At 41.1% G+C, this 12,645-nt stretch overlaps 1 protein-coding gene across 4 annotated transcripts in view; it reads left to right on the top strand.

The window, feature by feature from the left end:
• Nucleotides 1-12,645, top strand: part of TGFBR1 (transforming growth factor beta receptor 1) — an 83,530-nt gene that overhangs the window by 19,350 nt on the left and 51,535 nt on the right. For all 4 annotated transcript variants that reach the window (XM_043540349.1, XM_037889853.2, XM_043540350.1 and 1 more), the window contains exons 2-3: nt 5,212-5,463; nt 7,913-8,155. In XM_043540349.1, the coding sequence (XP_043396284.1) occupies nt 5,212-5,463; nt 7,913-8,155 (495 nt within the window). The remainder of the gene's footprint in view (nt 1-5,211; nt 5,464-7,912; nt 8,156-12,645) is intronic.

Raw genomic sequence — 12,645 nt, 5'->3', positions numbered from 1 at the left:
CTATTTCCCCACCACCAAATAACCCCCAAAGCCCAACAGAAGTTGTTGTGACACATGACTTTGGCTCTGGACACTTGTCCAGAGCAAGTCCAGGAAAAGTCCAACAGGCTTGTGGACACTTTAATATTAGTGCCTCCATCAAGGAGAGCTCTGTCAAGGTTATTCTAGAGTCTACTAAGGTTTTATGGCAGACTCTCTATCATCTCTGCCACCTACTGCAAAAAGAGCAGAAAGAAGGTATTATATCCCCTCTTAGCAGTTCAAACTTCTTTTTCTCCCAACAATCCCCCTCTGTGCTTTCTGGTAGTATCTGCCGCTAATGAAAGGGAGCTGCATTGACTCCAACAAACAAAAGGAGGCTAAGAAACTAGACTCTTTGGAAGGAAGCTTTATTCCACAGGAGGGTAATAGCTTCATATTGCAAACCAACAAGCTCTGCCCAGTTTTAGCCTGTGATATGCAATTTTGAAGTTTGACAAGCTTCTAGATGAGACAAAACAAGAATTTCAGGCAATGGTGGAGGAGGGCAAGTTAATTTCCAGAACAGCTCTGCAGGCTGATCTAGATGCAACTGACTTCTCAGCCTTCTCTCCTCTCAGTTTTTAGGGGGGGAGGGATAGCTCAGTGGTTTGAGCACTGGCCTGCTAAACCCAGGGTTGTGAGTTCAATCCTTGAGGGGGGCCATTTAGGGATTTGGGGCAAAAATTGGGGATTGGTCCTGCCTTTGAGCAGGGGGTTTGACTAGATGACCTCCTGAGGTCCTTTCCAACGCTGATATTCTATAACTTTGCAGCTCGCTGCATGGCCTCTTCTTTTATTCTGCGACAGTCTTCATGGTTGCAGTCCTCTGGTCTTCACCCAAAGGTTCAACAGACAATCCAGGACCTCACCTTTGAGGCAGTCACTCTCTTTTCCAGAAAGAGTGATGAGGATCTGCAATATCTCAAGGATGCAGAGCAATGCTGAAGTCCCTGGGAATTTATATTCTGGTGGCAAAGTCCTTCCATCCACATCAGATCCAGCCACTTCTGGAGTTTGCACCTCGAATCCAGGACCTGTCAAGGAGGGAAGAGTACACGTTACAAAACACATCCACCATCACCTTTCACTCCTGCAGCTGCCAGTACACTGAGGCAGGCTGCATCCTCCAAGCACGCATTTTGATGGTTTAGTCAAGGACAGAGTACCAGTTTAATAATACCGTACAATTGTTAAAATTAAGAAAGGTACCATCTTTTCCTTCCTTGATTATTTTTATCTGCCCCCTTTTCCCACCCCACCCCCACCCCCCAAAACACTATCCTGTTTCCTTTGTACTTGGGCCCATATCACTGGATGCATGGAGTTCTAAAGATCGTTGAAGTGGGTTACAACCTTCTATTTCCCCCTGCCTCTTTCTCTGTTCCTCTTCAGGGACATCTTTCACAATGCCAAGTTACGAGAGATACAGTCACTTCTTGTAGGGGCTATAGAAGAGGTCCCTCTGTTGCTCAGGGGAAAGGGTTTTTACTACTGATGCTTCTGGATCCTGAAAACAAAGGGGAGGGGGGGTCTCAGGCTATTTTAGATCTGAGTGAGTTAAAGAAATTCCTAAAGAAACTGAAATTCTGAATGATCACTCTACCTTCCATTATTCCTCAGTCAGCAGCTGCCACTCTCCAACTGCCCAGCTCTGAAGGCAGCAGCGCAGAAGTAAGGGTGGCAATACTATACCATACCACTCTCCCTTCTGCGCTGCTGCTGGCAGGGCACTGCCTTCAAAGCTGGGTGCCCAGCCAACAGCAGCTACTCTCCAGCCGCCCAGCTCTGAAGGCAGCGCAGAAGTAAGGGTGGAAATACTATGCCCCCTCCTCCCCCGCAAATAACCTTGTGACCTCCTGCAATTCCCTAATTGAGTCAGGATCCCCAATTTGAGAAATGCTGGTCTCCCCTGTTAAACCTGTATGGTATAGGGTAAAAGCACACAATAAGACCAGATTTCATAGGGGGAGACTAGATTTCACGGTCTGGGATGCGTTTTTCATGGCTGTGAATTTGATAGGTCTCTACTCATGGAGCTTGAATCTAGTCTTAGCCAAGCTGATGATTCCCCTTTGAGCATCTGGTGATATGCTCCATATTGCACTTTTCTGTGAAGGTGGCGTTTTTGGTGGCCGTCATGTCGGTCAGAAGAGTGGGGACTTGAGGGTGCTTGGTGTCAGATTCTCTGTATACAGTTTTCTACACTAAGTTTACCTTCATCTCCACCCAAGGCTTCTAACTAAGGAGGCTTCCAGTTTTCATATTAACTAATGAGGCTTTGTGAAGAAGCTCAGTGAAGGTGAGGAGAGGTTTCATATTAAATGTTTTTAAGCTTTCTTTTAATCTAGACTGGAATTAAGCCTTTTGGTCTTTGACACAGCTGTTCATCATTTTTGCACACACAATGAAAGGCTGTCCATTATTCACTCAGAGGATCTCATCTTGACTATCCAGTTGTATTTGGTTATGTTATCAGTTGGCTAACATGATGCGTCTGGATAGAGCATTGGGTCATTTGACTAGGTCCTAAGAAGATTCTGTGGCCTTTCTGGATTACTTTCCCATATTAGACATTTGCAGAATGGCATCCTGATCATTAGTCGTATGTTTTGCCTCGTTGTATGCAATCTCTGTGGTCTAGAGATTTTGCCAGTTTTGGACGAGTGTTCCTCCAGTCCCTGTTCTAATAGATTCCAAGCCCACCTCCAGTTTGGATTACTTGTGAGTCACCTACAGTAGAATGAGAATGTGCAATCGTTCACAAAAGAAGAAACTGTTACTAACCTTTTTGTAACTGTTGCTCTTCGAAGTGTGTTTCACGTGTCCATTCTATGATTCGCTTTTCTTCCCCCTTTCTATCAGCATCTTTCTGGAAGGAACTGAGGTGGGTCAGGAGTGGCTCTACCCTTTATTGTATGTATGCATGCATGCATGAGGCAGTGGAGGGTGCTTGTGCTGCCCCGATAGATACCACTATATGGGGAGAAAACTCTCCAACTGTGCACTGAAGCACACATATACCTACAGAGGAATAGAGGCATGCAACACATCTCAAAGAACCGCAGTTATGGAAAGGTTAGTAACAGTTCCTTGCGTCTCCTTGGTCTATCCTAAACAAATCAAATCATTTAAACTCCTTAGCATTTACACCCTTTTTATATTTTTAGACCTTGTTCTCGGTTTCTTGTTTTCCAAGTTGTATATATTTAGAGCCAGATCTCCTCATCCTATGGTGAAATGTACAAGCAGAGATAAAGGGAGAGGAAAATTCTAAGGCAATCTGAACAGAATTCTTACCATACTGTAAGCCTTCCATTAGATTGAGCTGCAGGGCTAACCCCCATGGATTTCAGGGCATCCTCCAATTCACCTCTTTCCTACCATAGGGCCTCCCTTGTCCATGTCCTTTTAAAGTGGGATTCCCTACGTTGGAAGAAGTTTGGTGGAAAAGGTAATGCCCACTCTGTATTACCATTCCTTTAAAATCTCTAGGGCTTGGTGGGGAGGCAGGCAGGGAGAGAAGGGAACACTGCTCCATCTACTTCTCCCTTGATCTTCCCCTACCACCAAAAGTTCTTTGTTGTTCAGGGAAAGATGGGAACACTGCCATGGAAGCATCCAACATCCCTCCATGGAGGCGGGATGAGATCCATGGGCAGAGGGTAGGATTGGGTCCTTTAGTTATTCTAATCTTCTTGAATGAACAATCCCTCCAGTCCCGTAATTTTTAATGCACTTATTTTAATTCTTTTTCATATTTTACACTTCATATTTACACTTTAATTCTTTTTCATATTTTACACAAATGGTACTGTGAGTGTACCATTTGAAGACAAGTGAGACTTCAAGGCACAGTGCTGAAGTTTTTTCTAGTTGTTTTATCACCTCTGGTTATCCCTGCACTTCATTACTACTTGGTGTGTCTTCTACCCTTTGGATTTTGTCTATGAATGTTTTAAGCTTTCACTTGTACTAACTGGTGTAATTAAGACAACTGCATGTTTCATTAAAGGTGTGCTTGCAAGCAAAGATCCTTTGCTTTTGTCCTTCATTGTGTCTTTATACAGATGGCATCGAACTTAAACTTTTCTTTACTTTTGAAATAGTAATTCCTCATGTACCTCTATTTGGTGGAGTTCCTTGGCAAGATCTTGGGAGGACCAAAAGAGAAATGTTATCCGAGGAACAAACTTGAACCTGTAGCGTGTGTGCATGCTCACTTGTGCTCTCTCACACACTCTCAACAAATAGATGGGGGTGGGATGTTGATATTGAATTAGCTTCTTTAGTTGATTGTCTTTTGGTCAATAGCACTTTTTTCCTCTGTAGCCCTTCCATGCATAAACATAGTAGGCTTCCTTCTGAAGGCTCTTGAAAATTTCACAGCCCTGAGTGTCCAAGTTATGCCAACCTAACCCCCAGGTGTGTACACATGCTTCAGTCAAACTATCTACCATTACATAGTGGGAAAAGGCCTTTTGTCTACACTACTGGTACTACAGTAGCATAGCTGTAGCTGTGCCATTGTAGTGCCTGTACTCTAGATGTGGAAGTTTCCTTCTGTAGCCTGACAACGAGGACCCAGTCTAACTCCCATTAAAGTCAAAAGGAGTGATCCCATTGAGTTAAATGGGAGTTGGATAAGGCCTTTAAAGAACTTCACCCCTTGGGTGGGGAGCGCATAAACTGTTGGGAAATACAGTGTGCCTTTAATGCATGACATGTGGCTAACACTGTGTGGTGGATCTTCCACGCTAACGATGTGCTTTTGTTTCCATCGAAACAAACTGAATGTTGACTTCAGAAGGAGCAGGATTGGGTCCTTAATACTTCAGGTGTTACGTTGTTGTACACATTACAGTGAATTTCAAAATAATTCACCTTTCTATTTTTTAGTAGACTTGCAACACCCATGACCTGAATGTATCTGTGGTTGGTGGGTGTGTGTGTATGTATTGTTCATCTATACATAGTCAAAGTTGAAGCAAGCTTCCTGTTATAATCCTCTTTCCCACTCCCTTATTGTGTTAGCCTATTAAGAGGCATCATATTTGCATTTTATGTTATGATGCAGTACATAGCTTCGAAAAGTGGCATCAGGGAAAATGTTTCTGCCACTTACTTTTTGACAGTTTCATAGTTCTAACATTGCTTAATATGACTACTGCAACCTCTTTCCTTTTAATACAGCATTACAGTGTTTTTGCCATCTCTGTACAAAAGACAACTTTACATGTGTGACGGATGGGCTCTGCTTTGCCTCAGTAACACGGACTCCAGACAGACTCATACACAATAGCATGTGCATAGCAGAAGTTGATCTGATTCCACGAGACAGGCCATTTGTTTGTGCCCTCTCGTCAAAGGATGGAGTTGTTACTGCGCCTTACTGCTGTGTCACAGACTACTGCAATAAAATAGAACTTCAAATTCCAACACCAGGTAAAGATTTTTGTTTTTTAAAGTAATTTTAAAGTAATTTTTAAAGTAAAATCAATGAAGCTCATTATAAAGGTTAAGGAAACTAAACTGAGTACAAGTAAACATGAAGGAGGGAAAACCAGAACAGAAAACGTGGAAATGGCAGAAGTGCTAAATGACTTCTTTGTTTCAGTTATCACCAAAAAGGTTAGTAGTGATTGAAAGTCTAACATAGTAAATGCCAATGAAAATGAGGTAGGATCAGAGGCTGAAATAGGGAAAGAACAACTTAAAAATTACTTAGACATGTCAGATGCCTTGAAGTCACTACGACCTGATGAAATACACCCTAGAATACTCAAGGAGCTGACTGAGATATCTGAGCCACTAGCGATTTATCTTTGAAAAGTCATGGAAGATGGGAGAGATTCCAGAAGACTGAAAAGGAGCAAATTTAGTGCCTATCTATAAAAAGGGAAATAAGGACAACTGGGGAATTACAGACCAGTCAGCTTAACTTCAATACCTGGAAGATAATGGAGCAATCAGTTTGCAAACACCTTGAAGAGAAGGTAATAAGTAACAGCATGGATTTGTCAAGAACAAATGGTGTCAAACCTGATAGCTTTCTTTGACAGGGGTAACAAGCCTTGTGGATGGGGGAGGGAAGTGGTAGATGTGAGATATCTTGACTTTAGTAAGGCTCTAGCATGACCTCATAAACTAGGGAAATACAATCTAGATCAGGGGTCTCAAACTCAAATGACCACGAGGGCCACATGAGGACTAGTACATTGGCCCGAGGGCTGCATTACTGAAACCCTCCCCTTCCTGCCCCCGCCCCCATTCCAACTTCCCCACGGGCTGTAGTTTGCCCACTCCTGGCCCGGAGGTAGGTGGGGAGGGGGAGCTTGGCGGGCCACAGGAAATAGCCCCGCAGGCCATGTGTTTGAGACCCCTGATCTAGATGGAGTTACTATAAGGTGGATGCTTAACTAGTTTGAAAATCATTCCCAGAGTAATCATCAGTGCTTCAGAATTTAGCTGGAAGGGCATAGCAAGTGGGGTCCTGCAGGGATCAGTTCTGGGTCTTCATCAATTAGAGTACACTTACAAAGTTTGCGGATGATTCCAAGCTGGGAGAGGTTGCAAGTGCTTTGGAGGATAAGATTAAAATTCAAAATGATCTGGAGAAATTGTCTGAATAAATAGGATGAAATTCAATAGGGGCAAATGCAAAGTATTCCACTTAGGAATGAGTAAACAGTTGCGCACACACACAAAATGGGAAATGACTGCCTAAGAAAGAGTACTGCAGAAAGGATCTGAGGGTCATAGCGGATCACAAACTAAATGAGTCAACTGTGTGGTGCTGTTCCAAAAAAAGCAAACATCATTCTGGGATGTAGTAGCAGGAGTGTTGTAAGCAAGACATGAGAAGTGATTCTTCTGCTCTACTCCGTGCTGATTAGGCCTCAACTGGAGTATTATGTCCAGTTCTGGGTGCCCCATTTCAATAAAGATGTGGCCAAATTGGAGAAAGACCAGAGAAAAGCAATAAAAATGATCAAAGGTCTAGAAAATATGACCAATGTGGGAAGATTGGGGGGAAAAAAAATTGGGTTATTTTAATCTGGAGAGGAAAAGACTGAGAGGGAACATAAGTTTTCAAGTACATAAAAGATTGTTAAAAAGGAGGAGAAGGAAAAAAAATTGTTCTCCTTAACCTCTGAGGACAGGACAAGAAGCAATGGGCTTAAATTGCAAAAAGGGTGGTTTAGTTAAACACTGGAATAGAATAATTTACATAGGAAGGTTGTGGAATCTCCGTCACTGGAGATTTTTTAAGAGCTGTCCGGGATGATCTAGATCAGTGCTACTCAAAGTGGTGGTCCGCGGACCGGTGCCGGTCCGCGGCCCATCGGCTGCTGGTCTGCATGCACATTGGGGGGAAAAAAAATTGCCGGTCCCCCACATCAGAGAGCTTGAGAAGCACTGGTCTGGATACTACTTAGTCCTGCCGTGAGTGCAAGTGGCTGGACTAGATGACCTCTTGAAGTCCGTTCCAGAACTATGATTCTGAGGGCAGACCAAAATAATATTTAGGAAGTCTGATGGATGCCCTGAAGGTTTATATCAAGAAATAAACCACTAAGTACAGAATAGTAGCTAAGAAGTCTCTTGCGTCCATAATGCTTTATGGCTTGCATCAAATGTGTATAAATCTTTCTCACTTCCCTGTACTTTAATGTATGTAGCTTCAGTCTCCATAATATATACCAATGACTCTCAAAGAGCTGAGTTAAGACTGTGTTTACAGAAATAAAATGCATTAAAAGAATTCTTCAAAGACCATTATCTGATGCAATATACTGCTACAAATACTAAAAAATGAACCCTTTGTTAAAAACATATTTGCTATTACAAAATAGTAACATTACTTTTCTTTCTTTTTACCTCCATTTTTTAGGCCCTACTTCTGGAGAATCATCTTCTAATCTGGGACCTGTGGAACTGGCAGCTATCATTGCTGGACCAGTCTGTTTTGTTTGCATTTCATTAATGTTGATTCTGTATATCTGCCATAATCGTACTGTCATTCATCATCGTGTACCAAGTGAAGAAGATCCCTCATTGGATCGCCCTTTTATATCAGAAGGAACTACTTTAAAAGATTTAATTTATGATATGACTACTTCTGGCTCTGGGTCAGGTAATTTATTTCTAATACTTGTAAATCTGTTGATGAAAGTCTTGCTTCATGTGACTGAGGCCTGGTCTAAACTTAACCTAGATCAACCTAGCTATGTCTCTCATCTGTGAAAAAATTTGCACCTTGAGCACTGTAGTTAAGTTGACCTAACTCCCAGTGCAGCTGCTGCTAGATGGATGGAAAAATGATTTGGGCTCTTCCTCTTGGAGAGGTGAGTTAACTATATCAAAGGGGGGGGGGGACCCCTTCAGTTAATATAGGAAGTGTCTCTACTATGGCGTTATAGTGATGCCACCTGTAGCTATGCCGCTTAACAGCTGTAGCGTAGATATGACCTAAATCCTTAAACTCTAGTAAAATCTCCAATTGAAAACTTTCAAATGTGATCTATGTATTTCTACATGAGAAATGAGTAAGAGAGCACTTTTTTACAGGTTTGCATAGGAGTAATTTGGAATAAATCTACCATAATTAGTTTTAGCATTTCATTTGTTTAAGGGTTAATATTTTTTAACTTTTTGCTAGGGGAAGAAGCTAGATAGTACTATGAGTTAGTGATACTATTATGTCTGAATCTCCTGATCAGTGTTTCATTTGACTCGGCATTCAGAAACGTTATCAAATAACATCAAGGCAGAGAACATCTTTCTTAGATTTCACTTCTGAATTCTGATGGTGTAAATAGTAACACAACTAAATTTTAAAAAGATTGTTTGATCAGTTGTTGCTGTGAGAGCATGTTCTGAGGAGCACACTCTCCAGTACCACTTAATATATTTTCGAGTATTTACTACTTGTGAAAGGTGGTGTGTTGACAGCCCTGGGAATGTCTCTTTATGTATAGGATAGGTTTGACATGGAAGGCAATAGTGCAGAATTTCTGCCTAAGCACTCTTATCAATGTCTTAGCTCTGACTTGAAGGAAGGTTTAATCCCTGCTAAAATGGGTTTATCCCTACTAAGATCCCCTGACTAGGGGATGAGAGTAGTGGTCTATATGCTCATTTAGTCTTATCCTCTCTACTAACCGCATAGGCAATCCTGTTGGGGTGATGTCTTTGTGATATGGATTGCTTTTTCCATATGTGCTTCTAGAAGAGTAAGGTACCTGATGATATTTGGAACTCACCTCAGCCTTCTGTCGCATTAAATATTTTTAACTGTTTTGTTGGTAGGAACAACTTCACTAATCCCTTCTATAAATCGACCAGAAATACAGTGAACTTTTAACACAAACATACCACTCTTGTGTAGAAGTGTTTCTCAAGATAACATTTCAAAATAAAAATTCTGTGCTAATCCACTACTGAGATTTTTTTTTTTTTAAAAAAATCGCTAGTTCAAAGTTCAGCCAGGTCAGTAGAAAAAAATTATTAGTATCCAGTATCTGTATGAAATGAGAGTCTGATCTATTTCAATATAGTTCAAATAAACATATCAGCACCCTTTTGGCAGCTCCAGCAGGGGAGGCCAATGTTTGACGGTGAGCATGGAGACTGAATTACTCTTTAATCCTCAGAGGTGCTATGCTCATGTAAGGGTTGAGGCTTCTTATCTAGATAAAGAGGAAATAGGGTTAGCTCTTCACGTGGAAATAACTTCTAAAATGTGCAGTTCTGAAATTATTTAAAACTGTACTGATTGTCAAGTTAAATGGTTTGAAAGTTTACAGGGTGTTGTATGCTTCATGGCATATATAACTGATTTCTTTTTTGTTTTCAAATGAGGCTGGGAAGAGCCACTATGTTCCTATACAAAGTCCTGTATTCCACTGTTGGCACTCCAGCAGCGGTTAATGAATGAATGCTATCTCCAAAACTGTGCTTATTCAAAAAAATAGATATTGAGACCAAGATGTGATCCTATGTAAATGATACTTACAATGTGTTGAATTCCTTTTAAAGTGTGTGTGTGTATCTGGAGGGGTGTCTGCTAAATGAAAAAGGACAGTCGCAGTAAAGAATCCTTTTTCATCTTAGCAGGGATAAACAACAGAGAATGGAAATTAATTGAAAGCTAGAACTACAACTTTAACTGTAAAATTATTTTAATTGATTAGAAGTTGATTTGATATATCCATGCTCTTTGAAGGTGCCATGTTTAATAATGTATTAAGATTTGCAAGTGTGCCTGTGTATTGTTTGAGGGTGAATTGATGAGTGGAGCAAAAATAGATGTTTCTGTAAATTACAGATTGCTTCTATGTCCACTCCATATATGAAGGAGCATCTTTTTGTATATGCTCACCTGTGTAACTACTGGTTGAGCTGCAGGGGCAGCCTAGTGTAGCACGGACTTCGGGAGCACTTTTTAATTGCAGCATCAAACCTAGACATTTTTATGATAACATCATAGAACAAGGCTACAATTACGGGCAAACAGCACATCGTGTTTATAGTGCATATCTCTATCAAATTCTACTAGCTCATCTAGATTTTAACTTTACAAAAATTGCTTGGACTAGGTCACTTAAATCTTTTAATTATGCTTAATTCTCATAAGAAATAGTTTAAAATACAAGTCATGGTATAATTGAAAATAGACTGTGTGTGTAAAATAAGATATTAAAACACATTCATTTTGACCTTACCCATAAATGTCCAAGGCTAGAAACTTTAGTTCAGTCAAGATGGCTGTCAAAAAAAAAAAAAAAAAAAAAACCACCCCCAAACCCTACATTAGTTTGGGTATTGTTGTTTGTTTTAACAACAATACCCAAATTGTTGGGTATTGTTTGTTCAGAAGATCAAAAACTTGTGGAGAGAACCATAAAGATTTTTTTTTTCCAGTCTCTTGGTCCATGGTATCAAAATGTTTTAATATGTTGGCGGTTCTATAATTCCAGTTTCTTTGACTGGACTATCCTCCCTCTGTTCTCCTCTTGCTTGCTACTTCCCCACAGCTCTCTCTGGATTGGCAGAGAGTCACTCCATGAAGGCCAATTTTATTTTGACTGTTAATTGGTCTTCCTATAGAGTGACTGTCTACTGATCTGGAACAGCCCTCCCAATTTTTCTTCTGCCTCGGTTACCTTTTTGGGTCTTTTTTCCATGTTGAAAATATTCACTTGGATTTCTGGTGCCATACTTAACTCTTGAAAGACCAGGGACTGGTGCCAGGAGAGAGACTTCCATTTGCTTCTGGGAACAAGAATATACATGAGAGAGCTGCTCAGTGGCTCCCAGCTTTGCATATGGCTCCTCTGATTTCATCCATAAGAACACAGAATTGCCATGCTGAGTCAGACTACTAGAGCATCTAGTCTACTATCCTGAATAAGCAATGGCCAATAACAGATGGGTGAGGAAGGGGAAAACAAGTCTCCTAACAGGGAAAGCTTCCTAATAACCCCCAACTCTGATTGGTTTATGCCCTAAGTATGAGACGATACCCTTATAGGATATGTAGAATCCCCTAACTTACGTGACTGGATGTTCTCATTGTCCATATACTTTTGTAATCCTCTCTTGACTTTTACTAGGCCATTGGCATATAGTGGTAATATCTTGTAGTAATGAATTCTGCTCCTTTAAATGTTTAAACTTGTTGTAGTGCTCTTGTGGTTTGAGAATGGTAACAGGAGCCACCCAGATTTCTTTCTTTTTACTGGTCATAATTTTTTATGCCACTATCCTGTCCCCTTATTATTATGCCTTTGAGCCCATTTAGTTTAATCTGACCAGTTGACTGTATTTATGGCCACAATTATCCAGTATTTGAGTGCCTTATAATCTCAAATATACAGTTATGTTGGTTTAAACCTCATTGAAGCTGGTGGGCATAATCACCCCCATTCAGGATAAACGTAAGAAACAATCAAGCTCTTTATAGTAGGAGCCAGTGCTCAAAACAGAGGCCATGCAGGAATGGTCAGAAATCAAGCTATTTAGGTGGTGGGGTTTTGCTGAGAATTCATTTGATTGCAGCTCTGTGTGTGCCAGAGAAACACCACAGAAGTACGGGGGAGGAGGGGAAGCAGAGAAGCCCTGGTAGTGAGACCCTGACAAAGCAGAGCACTTTTTGGGGGTAAAGTGCTGGCAGAGAAGAGGCTTGGAACTGTGAGCAAAGAAGCGGTCTCCTTCTCTTTGATTCTTGTTGTATTTAGGGGAAACAGGATAATGCAGTCTTGTTTTTTTACAAAGAAATACCTGGTTCCATCAATTTCTCCTCCTAACGGAAAACGTACAAGATTCCAAAAACTGGCTAAGCGTTCAGTTGAAAAGGGGTCACACTGATGCAAGGTTGGAATCCAGTTTCCCAGGACAGAAATAACAGGGATATCAGCTCGCAGAACCAAAATGGAACAAATAATGGCAGTGGTAGCAGAAATCAGATGGCCAAAAGGAAGTTAAACACGAACTGGAAACTTAACAACAACAAAAGGCTGGACACTTTGCCAAAGGTGTTTAAAGTACTATGTGGAAGTTTCTCAGAAAGAGCTGAGAACAAACTTGCAGGCAGAGATGAAATCTCTGGAGGAACAGCTACTG

This window comes from Chelonia mydas, chromosome 2 (assembly GCF_015237465.2).
Source record: "Chelonia mydas isolate rCheMyd1 chromosome 2, rCheMyd1.pri.v2, whole genome shotgun sequence".
Taxonomy (NCBI): domain Eukaryota; kingdom Metazoa; phylum Chordata; order Testudines; family Cheloniidae; genus Chelonia; species Chelonia mydas.
Note: the sequence above shows the minus strand (reverse complement) of the source record. Positions and strands in the feature narration are given on the sequence as shown.